Source organism: Eublepharis macularius, chromosome 4 (assembly GCF_028583425.1).
Source record: "Eublepharis macularius isolate TG4126 chromosome 4, MPM_Emac_v1.0, whole genome shotgun sequence".
NCBI classification, from domain to species: domain Eukaryota; kingdom Metazoa; phylum Chordata; class Lepidosauria; order Squamata; family Eublepharidae; genus Eublepharis; species Eublepharis macularius.
Genome location: NC_072793.1, coordinates 125,290,641 through 125,305,526, shown reverse-complemented (window position 1 = coordinate 125,305,526; position 14,886 = coordinate 125,290,641). Strand labels below are relative to the sequence as shown.

General features: G+C 41.9%; 1 protein-coding gene across 1 annotated transcript in view; it reads right to left on the bottom strand.

The window, feature by feature from the left end:
- Nucleotides 1-2,189: 2,189 nt before the first annotated feature.
- Nucleotides 2,190-14,886, bottom strand: part of LOC129329053 (netrin-4-like) — a 75,249-nt gene continuing 62,552 nt past the window's right edge. The window contains exons 8-10 of the mRNA XM_054978451.1: nucleotides 14,420-14,488; nucleotides 13,068-13,238; nucleotides 2,190-5,373 (exon numbers count right to left, since the gene is read on the bottom strand). Of these exons, the coding sequence (XP_054834426.1) occupies nucleotides 5,219-5,373; nucleotides 13,068-13,238; nucleotides 14,420-14,488 (395 nt within the window). The 3' untranslated portion in view covers nucleotides 2,190-5,218. The remainder of the gene's footprint in view (nucleotides 5,374-13,067; nucleotides 13,239-14,419; nucleotides 14,489-14,886) is intronic.

Genomic DNA, 14,886 nt, shown 5'->3' with positions numbered 1-14,886 from the left:
AAAGAGAAATCCCCCTTTATCGTGCTGGTTTGTTGCCTTTATAGTTAGGATTTGTTATATATAATATTTGCAGAATCTGAGTGTTAACAGATATCTTAATATTTTACAGTAGTATGTGAGCTCCTTTTCTGTGGGTTTATCCAAGGTATTGCTGCTATCCTTTAAATACTATAGGAGCACCATGATGAGCCCACAGAAAAGAAGTTATCCAGTTAGCCTTGTTTGAATGCATGATAGTACAATCCTAATTGAGATCAGTGGGGTTAGAAGGTTGTAACTCAGCTTAGGATACTTTGTTAGCCCCCATTTTAGAATATGAAAGCAGTTCCAGCAAGTGAGGGGGATGGGGAAGCTTCCTCACTACTATAGAACTTCTAGATATAAGGAACAGTAGAATGGATGCAGCACAAAATTTCTGCTTACACTAAGGCACCCTTATTGTATCCCTACTTGCATTTTCACTAATGCAAAGTCTTGTACAACCAATTTTAGGGCATGAGAGAGAGAGAATTGCTTGTAGTCTTCTGCTAGCACAATTGCACTAAGTCCATCCATGTCTAGGGGTGTGCACACACACACCCCCCACAAAAAATGGTTGAGCCAGGTTTTACGAAAACCAGAACAATTCAGTATCCCTAAAATCTGGGTAAAATTCAATAAGATTAGAGAATCCCAGTTTATCCAGTCATTATTCTCTATGGTGAATCAGTGGCTGGGAGTCATTTTTCAAGCAAACACCACCTATTTTCCTGGAAACCAACTCCTCCCTGTCCACTAAAGACCCCCCCCAGTTTTAGGAAGGTCCCATTCTATGGACCCCTGAACAAGGTGCCCAAAGCCACTCTCCGTTGTTATGGTGGGAAAATTTCCAAGCTGCTCTCAGGCAAAACCCACATAGGAAAGGCAGCCACTGGCCAAAGGCAACCTCCCAAATGCAAGAGAAAGCCCAACAGAACCAAACTGAAGCAAGGGAACTCTCCCAGAACCCCAGCGCACCCTGAACCCAGCCACTTTCCATTTCCTATGATGGGAAAATTTCCAAGCTGGAAAAATACACAGGGGCAAGGCAACCACTGGCCACTCCCAAATGCAAGTTGAACTCAAGAGAAAGCATAACAGAAGAAATCCCCCCCCCCGAACCAAGTGAAGCAAGTGGAACAACATCAAACCTGAGAATCATGTCAAACCAGCAAATTCCTCCAATGCCAAACTGAAGCAAAGAACACTTGCAAGCCCAACATGACCAGTGTCATTCACAGAAACCAGGCTGAACCCCAGGGACAAGGGGAACATCATCAGCCCTACCACAGCAGAACCACCAAACACAAGGCAATGGCAAGCAAACAGTTCTTGCAACTTAGTATTAGATGGATCCCTCTCCCAAGGAAGGACTCAGAAAGTGGCGGTGGGGGGGGGGGGCATAATTATGGGAAACCCAAGGTCTGTCTTTAGTCTCTGTCCTCGGTTCTGCAGTCTACACCGCCCCTCTCACTGGCTTAGAGAGCCTCAAGACAGAGCTGCAGGCTACAGCAGCCCTTTATCGCTGACCATCCTGTTCCCTCCCACCCCTACAGTGTTAACATTACACACAAGAACAACACAACAGCATTCCCTAGCTTCATAGTGTTTCTGAGGCTTTGTCTCTGCTTGTTTGTGGCACTTATATGGTGTGTCAAATTCTCTACTTTCCCTAACATCTCTCTGAATCTTCCTGTTTCAGTGGCAAGAGACCACCAGTTAAGTCTCTCCAGTCTGACTCTGCCCAGGAAAGAATAAAAGATAGCCCGAAGAAGCAGCCAACTGTTGTCAATTTTAACCAAATTAACCCAGTTAATCTGGCTCACTTTGATCTAGCTTCCCAGATCCTATCTGGGATTCTTTAATTCGATTTGGCACAGATGGATTTTGCTGGATTGGCACAAATCCAGCTATATAGCTGGATCACGAAAGTTGGATCGCACACCCCTAGTTTCCACTTGCTCATCACTAGGTTCAAGCCATTATCTGCTTTGAAGAACTTTTTTCAGCATGTAGTAAACCATCAATGGTGTTTATCTGGATGGGATGTACACTGAATATATGTAACCTCTGTAGTTGCAGATCTCATCTTCACAGTGCTGTGATGCTTCTCGTATTTCCTGTTCTGTGTTGCTTGGCATTCTCGTAGTCCAAAAGCACTTGAAACAGTATCAATATCTTAGTTTACTTTTTAAATTGAAATAAGAGTACAAAAAGATGGCTGGCAGCCTCATCATTTCTGAGCAATTTACAAAAGTGGATAGTGTGTGGTCCAGCAACTCCCTACTCTTCTCTGATTTCTCTCCCGATGAAGCACAAGTGTTCTGCTTGTATGGAAAGTGTCATCATTTCTCCTGCTGATGATCCAAAATAGAATCAACTACCTGTATATTACCTGTATATCTAGAAAGCTGTAGCCACAGAAGTGGAACGTCTAACGGTTCCTTTGTATGAACAGACAGCCTTGGCTTCAGTAAGACTTAGCTAAACCTAGCTCTTTTGGGGACCGAACATTCCTGGTCAGAACAAAACATGATGAAGTTGTGTTACATTCAGGCAATATAACATACATGTACAGATTATAAAAATGCATCTCACTTGAATAACATTTTGCTGAGAAGGTTTGAGCAGCTAGAAATGTCATCTGCTCATAGATTATCTGAAGTAGCTATCGGATCTTAAACAAAAGGAAAGGCTAATAGTGTGTCAAAGAGCTAGGCCTATTGTAAATTGAAATGCTAGAGCCATGTTTTTAACATCAGACACTTTAACATCAGTCCTCTTAAGCCAGAGCCTGAGCCCTTCTTCTCTTCCACGTTTTTAGGTGACCTTAAATTAATTTGTTTTGCAGCAAGTGAATGGTATTCAAAGCATTCTTCATAGGTTCTAGGACAAATGTGATACCTTATAATGGGAGACTTCTGCATACAGTCTATTTGGTTAATGTAACAAACTTTGTTTTAAAGATGGTTGTTGTGGATTTTCCGGGCTGTATTGCCGTGGTCTTGGCATTTGTTTTAAAGCTCTGGATTAGCAGTCTTTTTTTTTCTTTGGGGGACAGGCCTCTCTCATCATTCAAGTTAAGACCTAAGATTTGTGTTGCTTCACGGTGCCATTCAAAGCATGATTTCTTAGGGTGCGCCACCCAAGTCATTGTAGAAATGCACTCATGGTCTTTAGCACAGATTAATCAATTTATCTGGATTATGTGGTGGGGGTGGGCACTGCATGTTTATAGGTGAAGTTGGTTATGCACAATGCTTGATTGGCAGGAATAACTCTGATGTCACTAACACTTCCTCCTTCTCAAAACAAGGTTTTCAAGGTTTTTAAAGCTGATTGTTTTTTGGGGGGGGGGTTAGAGGGAAGGTGATCATTTTTTTAAAGGGGAGGTATTACACATATATTCAATTATGCATGCATTACTTAGAATTTCTTTAAGAAAATGGCAGGCAGCTTTACAGAGGGAGGGGCAAGAGACTGAATTTACTTTACTTTATTTATGCCCCACCTTTCTCCCCAATGGAGACCCAAAGTGGCTTACATTCTCCTCCATTTTATTTTATTTAAGATGGGGAGAGAGTCAGGCTTGAAGTACAAGGGAAGAGACTGCGGGAAGGCCTAACTGGGATGATATTTAGAGGCTCTTAAGCCTCTGAAGTAAATGATCTCACTTCCTATTCATACAGCTGTGTGTAAGCTTTCTGCATGGAAAACCACAGAAATATTTTAACTGCAGTTGTACTCTGTATAATACTGAAAAGTACAAGTAAATGCTGAGAAGCCATAAGCGCTTCTTTCTTTCCCTCTTCTTCAAGACCATTCTCCTGTGTGCCTGATTGGTCAGGACGTTGAGTATTACCCACTGGTTTCTCCATGCAAGGAATACTATCTGGGTGTTGTACGCCTGCTTGCTTGTTTCCTTTTCCAGCATTAACAAGCAATAGGGACAAGGTGTTGGGCTCCTTTTGGGATCTTCAGGACCCTGGACAAGAGAATCATTCATTACAAGCTGCTATAGCCAATAACAGCAACCAGCTGATGAGTATCTTTACAGGAAAAGACTATGAGAACAGAATTTGATATGTTAACTATTAAATATGATCTTTGAAAGAGTAGGTCAAATTGTCCCTGCAGCTATCCCTAAAGGTAGCAATTGTTTCCCTTCAGTCAGCAGTCCAGTATATCCCATTTGCCACATTGTACCACCACCTGCATTGCTTAGGGCAAATAGTCTTTTTTTAATGTACACAGAACGGTAAGTTGCTGCTGAGCTCTGCCTTGACAAGGTAAAACTGAATTATTTTTAGCAGCAGCCCTTTAAAAACTAGTTTAATGTATTGGATGTTGGTGGGAAGGCAACCTTAGAGGAGGCCCTTGGTGTGGGTGGGCTCAACCTTAAAATCAGATGTAGTGGGGCAGGAGAGAGAAATGAGGTTTGAGAGAATGGAAGCCCATAGAAGGTAAACCCGTGGATCCCTAGCACCGTAAAATTGTCCATTAGCCAACAAGTATATAATCCCTAGGTCTCCAGCCAGCTCTTTTCCCCACTAGTGGAGGAGGAAAGGGGAAATCCATTTTCTGCAAAAGCATATGCTGCTCATGCCCCAAATGTGGAACCCATGGAAGAATGCATCACAGAACCGCTCCTGGTCTCCCTTTAGCCTGCTTCTCTTGCAAAATGCAGACTTTTCTTAAGAGAACTCTGGTGCAAACAACAGAGGGCACAACATACTGGAGTCCAAAGACTCATTCTGACTGTAGACTGTAGACCAACCATAGTCCATTGCATGTCCCAAACTCAACAAATTCGCTGCTTCTTTACAGACACTTTGGGAAATGACCTGCAGAAACAAATACTTAATGCAGCAATCTTACATAATAACTTCAGGTTGATTCTTGGAATTGTCCACGCTCATTGTGGCTTGCAATCTTGTTTTTGGACATGGAGAATGAAAGTTTTGGAGATCTATGGAGGTTAGCCACAATCCTACAAATACTGAAGGCAGGGGGAGGGAGTTGTCCTTTGATTCATGGAAGGAAGAAGTCATGGCACAGGATTCCTGCCTAAACCACATACTGAGAGAAGATGGGCTTGCTGTAAAAGTTGACTTAGCTAGGAATGTACTGGCTGAATGACAATAAGAGAGCTAACTAGGCTGTTCACTGCAATATTTCTAATGTGTAAGGTTCATGGCTTTCACTTTGAAAGGTGAGACGATTTGCATCCAGTTCGAAGCATGTCTGCCACCAGCTTCCCCCAGTGAGCTTTCCAGGGCTTCACTAGGCTGTTCATGTTCACTAGGAGTTTGTTTGTCCTTGTATCTTCCTGTCCTGCTATCAGGTAGTCTACACCTGGGGAAAAAAAATCACCAAAAGTGTTAGAATAAAATGATAAATAGTGATTGCCCTTTTGAAACCCTACAGACACTGTATTTCAGGGGGAGCTGCCATTTCAAGCATGCAAACATTGCTACCTTAATACAAATAACTTTTCTCTTTCACAGTACAAGCTATGCTTTCAAAAACTTTCAGCAATGCCTGATGGTATATAGAGTGCACAAGCTCTAAGAAAAATGTGAATTCAAGTGAATGAGCGTGCAATTTAAAATAAAGGTAGGTGGGAGAAAGGGACTAACAGTGAAATCCTAAGAATAAACTGCTGGGAGGGCATCCTATTGAACAGGCCCAAGTAGAAGTCTGAGTAGACCTGCTTAGGAATGCTCTCTATGGTTTCCAGTTGACAACCCTGCCCTACACATGACAAGTCTAGCCTACTTTTGTGCCCTTGATTGAAATAAACAAGTGAACGTTTTCCCAGCATGGAGATATCCCTTGCTTAGGTCTGTCAGTATTCCTAAAGACTCAGTTACATAAGTTGCTTGAAAAACTGGCACCCTGGGAGGAACTAACTGGGAGGAACTAACTGAAGTATATCCACAGGCTGGGAAATGTGACTTTCTCTCCCTTTTTCTGCTGAAGCCCCAAATGCTCCCTGAAATGCTGTTCATGAGAGACAGTACACTTAGGAAGAGCACTGGGGTGGGGGGAGGCAGACATTTTGGGCTGCTGCAGCAGAGGGAAGATGAGAAAGTGATGCTTTGTGGGGGTGGAAATCCTCCATCCCATAGAAACGCTTTGTGGATCCAAGCTACTGCATTTGGCGCGCACACCCTTTTAAAGGTTGTCTTTTATTACAATACATCACTCCCAAGGTAGCAGGTTTCATTGAGTTAGTAAATGACAGATTCAAACACCTTTAGCTTCTCATTCTTCCTCAACCATTTGCATTTGATCTAGCCACCCTAGTATGTTTGAAATAATGTAATTAAATGTTTCCATTTTAAAGAGCAGTAAGAGTTCTGTATAAATGTCAACCGTCTCCAAAATTTCACCTTTTGGATTTAGTTCCCCAAACTAAATATTTGCATGTGAGACAACATGATATAAAAGTACCCCCACCCCCACCTTTGAGAAAATCTGCCAGATCCCAAAGGCCTCTATTGCCAGTCAGTATTTTCAGCTGAGGAACAAAATAAACACAATGATTGCTGTACTTTAGTGTTCTGATTGGCTGATGAACTGCACTGCCCAAAGGAGCCAGCTTCATCTGTGTGTGCCATGGAACTGGGGCATGGTGGCTGCTAAATGTAACAAATGCTAGTTCTGTATTTTTCCTGGTATAACAATGAGCATCCCACCCCCACACACAATAGTGTAATCATGTCCAGGAAATGCAGCCACTGTTCCTGTCAGATTAGAAGCGTTATTTTTCAAGAGTGAGAGGTACCTGAAATGGGGCTGTTGGAGGGGGGGGAACTCCCTCCCCCCTTCATTTATAGCACTTGCTGGTAAACAGTTCCCAGCCTCTTGCCCCATATCCTGTACAGTTAGTGCTTTTCATACTATAGGCAGAGAAGTTTCTCTTTGTATCCTGCTCTGTAACTGTCAAGCTGAGAGGTGAAAGGGAGGCAGCTTATACTGGGAACAATAATGTCAATGGGTTGGGATATTGGACAAGAATGATGAATGCCATCACCAGCATAACCTGGACATGAATGGCTCAGCTGGGCTACATCATGATCCAGTCTAAGGTCCTTGGCTTCATCTACCCACGGAAAGCACTGATATTTCTTTCTATTTCTCCCACTCAATAAAACTCACCACAGGAGAGCCAGTTTGGTGTAGTGGTTAAGAGCAGCAGGACTCTAATCTGGAGAGCTGGGTTTGATTCCCCACTCCTCCACTTGAAGCCAGCTGGGTGACCTTGGGGCAGTCACAGCTCTCCCAGAGCTCTCTCAGCCCTACCTACATCACAGGGTGATTGTTGTGAGGATAAAAACAACACCCCTTTAAACCACTCTGGATGGGCTGTATAGAAATTGAATGTGGTGGTGGTGGTGGGTGAGCTCAGGGGTCTTATTCAGAGGGTGCAGGAGAGGGGAAGGTCTTGGGAAATAAACACGGATGTCCTAATTTATTGTTTCTTCAGAAAAGTAGACGAGCACATCCGTGGCTGCGACTGTTTCTGCTTCCATGACCTCACTTGAGAAGGTACAATGGCAATATTGATTAGGAATGGAAAGCAAGCTCTATTTAAGTATGAAAAACACAGAACATTTCGGGGCTACATCCCTGCTACTGCTCAATAGCCAGCAATACTCATGGTGTTATCTTCTGTGAACTCCCTCTCTTTTATACACTGAAGGCTAGGATTGCCAAAAAATTCACCACAATAAAAGGCACTTGAGTTCAGGTGGAGTTCAATGGAGCTGTAACAGAGTGCAGATTCTGTTTCAGGGAGTGCTGGAAAATCCCAGAAAATAAGAAACATCTGCCATGCCTATTAGAAAGAAGATGGGTGGCAGAAGGGAGCCGGATGAATGGAGAGGAAAACTCTGACTAGAATTTTGCAAAGAACTGGTGGGTAGAGTTGGACTAAGTGAGGCGCAGGAACAAATCCATAACATAAAATCAACTAGGTGACTGTCTCTGAGCCTAGCCTAGCTTGCAGGGTAGTTTTGAGGATGACACGGGAGAATTTGGTGTACCCAGCTCCGAACACCTTGAAGGTAGGAGGGTAGAGATATAAATGTAACAATTACTTCAAAGATTATGTCCAGAGAGGATATTAAGAATGCCTTTTAAGCTGGTGTATGTTTCTAGTGCAGGGTAGAAAATACAAGAGAATGAATATTAAATCAGATATATATATTCCAACAGCTTTAGCCAATGAGATATTTATATTTGAATGACAGCTGTGCAACTGCACAGTAACTGATTCAACCATCACTTAGAAAAATGGCCAAAGTGCCAGGAATCTGCAGATGACAAAAAGCTGAGATGGAGAAATATATTAGAAGGGGAGGATACAGCTAGAAACACAAATCTCCTGCACATTCCTTCATAGCAGGGTTAGGCATTCAATTGATCAAAACAGAACCGGCCAACTGCCTGGAAAAATAGCATCACATATAATAATTAAGCAAGATTTGGGTCCAGTAATACCTCAAAGACTGAGTTCCAGGGTATGAGCTTTTGAGAGTCAAAGATCCTTTTTCGAAAGCTCATAGCCTAGAAATCTAGTTGGTCTTTAAGGTGCTACGGGATATGAATCTTGCTCTTCTACTACAGACCAACATAGCTACCCTCCTGAAACTATATATAATAGTTAAAATATTTCATAAGAGTTGTTTATTATAGCTTAATTAAAAATAGAGAGCCTTAAACAGATTTTGGAAAACAGAATGTTTGCAACTTGTTTAGCAGGATATTTACCGATCAAATTCCAGCTGCCATGGTGGATAAGGGCAATCCTGAGCATAGTATGTAATTGATTGCCCTTCATGTCTTTGGCTTGCTGAATAAAGCTTACTGGTGTTCTGACAATCAAGCTGTTATGAGCACCAAAAGAAGCAGATCAGCTGTATTAAAGGAAAGAAGATCTGGAAAGGAAAACCAATGAGGTGCTTTCCATTCCCAAAGAAACCAGGTTTTTTATGGCCAGGTAAATCAGGTAGGAGTATATGGATAGCCAAATACTACTCTGTTTGCCTGTCCATAGGCATACTCTTGATTTGCTTCTATACCACAGCATGATACTCTGGAAACAATGCAAGACATGAAGGGTAGCTTTTTGACTTGCTAAATCTTACCGGCAGTCTGTTGATCTTTCCAGCCCTACTTCACCTTTAGAGCATAAAGGGAAAATGGCTCTTTTGACTTGTTTCTACATTTCTGTCTTTTTATTATTCACACAGAAAGCAAGCAAGATTTAAAAAGAAATCCATGTTGTAATTCCATGGCACCACACCATAAATTTAGTTTTATGATTAAACTGTAAGGCCATGAGATTAGATATGAACTTCCTGTCACCAGCCAGGGAAGAACATGCAGTACAATGCCACAGAGACAGTTGGGCCGGGAGCCAGACTGCTGTGCACAGCAGAAAACACTGTCGACTGCAGAGCCAGACTGGACTAGCAGAGGCGAGTGTGGATTATTTCCTTGTCCCTTCCCAAAGACACCTTTCCTCTTACTGAAAACAAAGGGACAGGAAGCAGTACTTTGTGGATTGCCAGAAAGAAAGAGAATGGGGTGTGCACCCAAAGTGGATTAAAGTATTGGGAAGTATGAGATGAGTGTGGATAAACAAATATTTCAGTGTCTCACAGGTCTCTGATTGATACATTAGTGGCTCAGACACAGTGAGATGAAATGAACAAAGTGCTGGACTTGACCTTAGGAGACCTGGGTTCGAATTCCTGCATAATCATAAAGCTCACGACACATTAATAACACATTAAACTTTTCTCTTGTTTGTTCCCAGGTCTGGCTGACAGATGACGTGCAGAAGTTCCATGATCAGAACTCAGTTCCCAGGCACTTAGTGATCATGGCAAACAGAAAAAGCGGGCTTGCGCCTTCTTCTTAGAGCCATTTCCCCCAACTGGAAATGATGCTGGGAGGCTGCTATTTAATATACAAGAAACCGGTGTGGAGGGATGCTTGAGCCCTTCTCCCTGAATGCTGGGATCTGAATCCAAATCAGGCTCCCATCTACTTGAGAACCGAATTCCAAGCACATAACTTCCAAATGTGTTGTTAGTTGACTAGATCAAGGACAGACCTGGAAAAGTGAAAGGTATAGTTCAACCCTCATAGTGTGACCTTGGGCAGGTCACTTTCTCTCTAACTTGCCTCATAGGGTTGGTGCAAGTATGGAATAATCTCATGTATAACTCTTTGGAGCTCTTGGAGAAAGAGTAGGATATAAATATGATGAATGTTACTCCTCTTACCTCTTAATAATTATAATGTGTACTATAACTGCTGCAAAAAATAGCTGTTGTACTTGGCTCTATGTAACTTTACTAACTGGCATTAACAAAATCTGTGATGACCAGCAATGTTAAAACTACAATATAATATGAGGCATGTGTAAACCCATTTATCTGATTCACATTCAAGAAGCTTCATTCAGTTCAGTATCAAAAGATGCTTTTGCTCAAATATTGAGATTTTTTTTTCATAAAGGGCAGAATGTGAATGTAAAAGAATGCCTCTAGTCCTCTGAGATGGACACAAACTCACCCACAAACTTGCCAATACAAGCCCAGCACTCTATCAAACATTATTTGGTTTCAGCCCACAAGGTTGTGGGATCAGTGCTTTTGTGCAAACAGGAAGCCTCTGTTTACTGAAAAACAAACCTGAAAGAAGACTGGTGCAAAAGGTTACTGAATCAAAGGGAGTTGCTGTACCGAGAAACAAGGTGGATGGTGTAATACAACATCAGCCTGGCCTCAAACAATAGATTTTAAAAGCGCTGAATGTGGTTTTGAGAGAGGTTTCACATCTCATATGGTGCACATGAGAGTCAGTGCGGCGTACTGGTTAGAGCATCAGACTGGTGTGGGTGTGGTGTGGGTGTCCTAAATTTGAACACACATGAAGCTGCCTTAGAGTGAACCAGACCAATGGCCCATCTACTCGGACTGGGAGTGGCTCTCCAGGATCTCAGGCAGAGGTCTTTCACATCACCTACTGCCTGATGGACATGCCAAGGATTAGACCTGCATGCAAAGCAGAGGTTCTTCCATTGAGCCACAGCCCCTCCCTGGATTTACTGCATCTGCAAGTTGCAGTGAAAAGATTTCTATGTATGCCCTTGGACGCAGGATCAGATCCCACTCAGGCATAAAGTATACTTGGTAATTTAGAACAATCTAAGACACAGGAACATTGTGAAAATATAATATAGGAGTTAGGGGATTGTATACGTCACTCGGAACTCCTTGGAGGAAGGGTGGGATAAAAATGTAATTAGTTAATTAATGACCCACCATGGCTTCTGGATGAACTGGCTTTATAGGTTTTTGAAGCAACACAAAAGACAGCAAAACTTGTTTGCCAGAGGTGAAAGTGTAATGCTTGAACACACCATGAGTGGCAACACCTGACAGAATTTGTACAGTCATTTAGAGGAAGATTGTCTCAAACTAATCGTAGTAACTGATTAGGTTATAAAGGCACTACTTTTTTCCCCCCAGCCAGTGTGGACGAGTAATTAAGTTACACAGGATGAATCATCTGGCAGTGACTGATCAAGGGAAGAAGGCAAGACAGTTGTGAATCTCGATGGTGCAAGCCTGTTCATTCTAACCTAATGGACCACATAAGTAAACCACGGCATTCTCTGGTCACTTTGATTTTAAAGGGAAGATACGGTTCAAAGAATATTCCCAGGCTTTGGTTTGAAGAACATGGTGCATCTAATTTCCGAGCACAGCAGTTCAGCTGGAAGAAATAATGCAAAATACTCTGTCTCTGTGATGGTGGTTATGCTACAGAACCCAACCAGTCATCTGAAGCAAATTGTACACTGTTTTAATATGGCTAGTTATTTTTAACATTATCTCACACTGACCTAACGTGGAACAAATGTGAACCACCTTGTGACAGGGTAACCCACATGAACATTAAGAGTCCTTTTCCGGAAGACGGGAGGGGGGGGAACTATCCCTCCTCCTATGAATTTGCAATTTACACAACCACAGAGACAATGGAAGCATTGTGTGAAGCAGTAGTCTTTGCAGTGCTTGCTCATCATGAGTAGATCCACTTGTCAGAAGGGCTCCAGTTTGCTCTTTGCTGTCTGAAACGCACTAGAGCCATTACCCACTAAAAGATCTGCATGCGCAGCCCTGCACTGAAAGCAGATCCATTGAAACAGAGTTCATTCTGTCATTTCAGGCACGACTCACTTTCCAAGGTGGAGCTTTAATCAATTATCTGTTCCAGGATTTCCTGTGCTGCGTTTATATGAATCAGTGGCCTGCTGCTCCCAGAGTCCAAAGCATGTTGTCATAGCGACTCTGAATATTATCAAACTGCCTTATGCCAAGTCATGTATTGGTCCACCTAGCTCAACAATGACTGCCAGCAGCTGTATATGTCATCTGGAGCTGGAGCTGCAGTGAATGAACACATGATCTTCTGCATGCTGTACCACTGGGCCATCGCCCATGGGTAGATAGGCTGTGTGAGAGTGGTATGAACCTGGGTTTACTTAGTCTGCATCTAATATCTCGTCTACTACCATTACACTGTGCTGGCTTTCCAGCTGAAAGCTGTCTGTGCACCAGAAGCTGCTGAGGTACTGGAATGGCCTCAGCTTGCGATAACGGACTAGATACACTCATTGTGTCCAGGACAGAATCAGCACACTTCACAGGATTTATTTATTATATTTATATCCCACCTCTCTTTATGATGTACCTAGTTTTCTGCATCATACCTTGTGACTGCAACAGTGTGAGATGCAGTATGTTCTACAGTATGTACTACAAGGAGGTCCTCCACATAGTGCCCTTCATGTACAGAAGAAACTGGATTGTGCCCATGGATTTTTCATGCAGTGACAGCATGTTGCAAAGCACTGGATGAATTTTGTGTACAGCAAGACCTGCACAGATGATGCTTCGGGCAAAAAATCTGCAAAACACTCCTTTTCTGCAGAAACAATGTCACAAACAAAACATACTAACCAGGGTTGAGAATAGGGCATGTACATCCCCTGTTGGTCCAAGACTCCGGATAGATGCTCCTGTTACTCCGAGTGATTTTCACGTTGCCTGATTTGAGAACCTTCCTCACTTTTACTATGACTTCTGCATGAGTTCCTTTGTCATGAGCTGAAAGAATCTTTGCTTTTATAACTACCAGAAAGGAAGAATGCAAACACTGTTAATTTTACTCACGCATCAACTGAACGTATGTTACTGTGCTAATGGGCAGACCTCAGAAGCACCACTACGAGATACATGAAACTTCTTATTAGCAGGAACGTTTGTCTTCAGAGTTCTATCACAGAATTTGGATTTCTGTGCATCTTAGCTATTATTTCTAAAAACAATCAGGCTTATTAACCCTCATGGTAATGGGGAAACTTGTGAAAAGAGTAGAGCTGCTGCATATCTATAGCCCTTCCTTATTGGCTTTCACTCATGTTCTTCCATACATCATGATTTCTCATCCATCAGTAACATTTTTATCTAGGGTTGCCAGCTTCTTTACTGGTTCTTGTTCCTGTGTTGTTAATAGCAGCATCATTTTGTGGACAGCAGTGCTTTAAATCCATATAGTGAAAAGCTTCAGTGACTGATTTCTGCACATTATGCTGAAGTTGAAGGCATCCTAGATCATTTTTTTTTTGCTGGTCAGTATAAAATCTGGTTCTTGCTATCAAAAATGGTCAAAATTCTTCATCGGCTAATGGTTGTGTTTAGAATAAAACTTTAGATTTGTGAATGAATGCAAAATATGCAAAATTTTATAAACTCCCCCTGAATATTTTATATCATGGTGGCTACGCAATGTAAGGTTTGTGGGTGAGATCTTAGCAGCCAAGGCATTAGAAATCTCACGAAGAGGTTCTATTGTTGAAGCTAAGCAGGACTAGTTCCTCCAAGCTATTTGCATGGGGATCATATAGAACATACCCAGAGTAAGACAGATAAAGACGGGGATATGTATAATAAATAGGGTTGCCTGATCTAGGTGATTCATGGGGTAGGGTATGGTGATGTCATATGGAATAGCAATATTAGCAAATAATAGCAAGCAATATTAACAAGTAATGTACAGTAGCTATCATACACAAGTATGTATATAAATCTTAAAAGAAGTGATCAGCTGTTGGGCTAACTGATGGCCCTGAGATGTCAACATTCTGCCTGTGGTCCTGAGAATAAGCCCCAACAATTTAAGCTTTCTGGCTGCAGAATTTAGGTTTCCCTGATCAAGCATTTTATTTTTGGAAGGTAAGCGATCAGAAGAGGTTCTAGTGCTTCAGTATTCTCTCCCATTTAAATGACAGAAAGTGTTTCACATTACTTACCATAGTCATATTTCATCTGGCAGAAATTGGTGACACTTCCTAGTATTCTTTCTTTGCACACACACTTTTCTAGGCAGGAAATCACCAGCCAATATGTCAAAGGTACACATCACATTGTGAAAGAAGAGGGGGAGGGAAATAAAATAATTTTCATGTACATTTTTCATGTACATATTGCTATTTCCTTTAAAATATTTGTTATATATCAGTGCTCCAATTGGTTTAAAATAAAACGATAAAATGCCATAAAATTTACAAACATGTAAATCCAAAAAAATAAGATATTGAACATATGAATTTCGAAATCAGATACTGGTACAAATAAAATCATTTCACATTCTAAACAGCTCCAGACTTTGTCTGTACTTGGACAGGGACACTTTTGAGAAGCAAAGTGCTTCTGGAAATTGAACAGGCTCGTTTCCTTTGGGTCAGTACTAGTACTAACAAATGAAGCCTGCCATCTT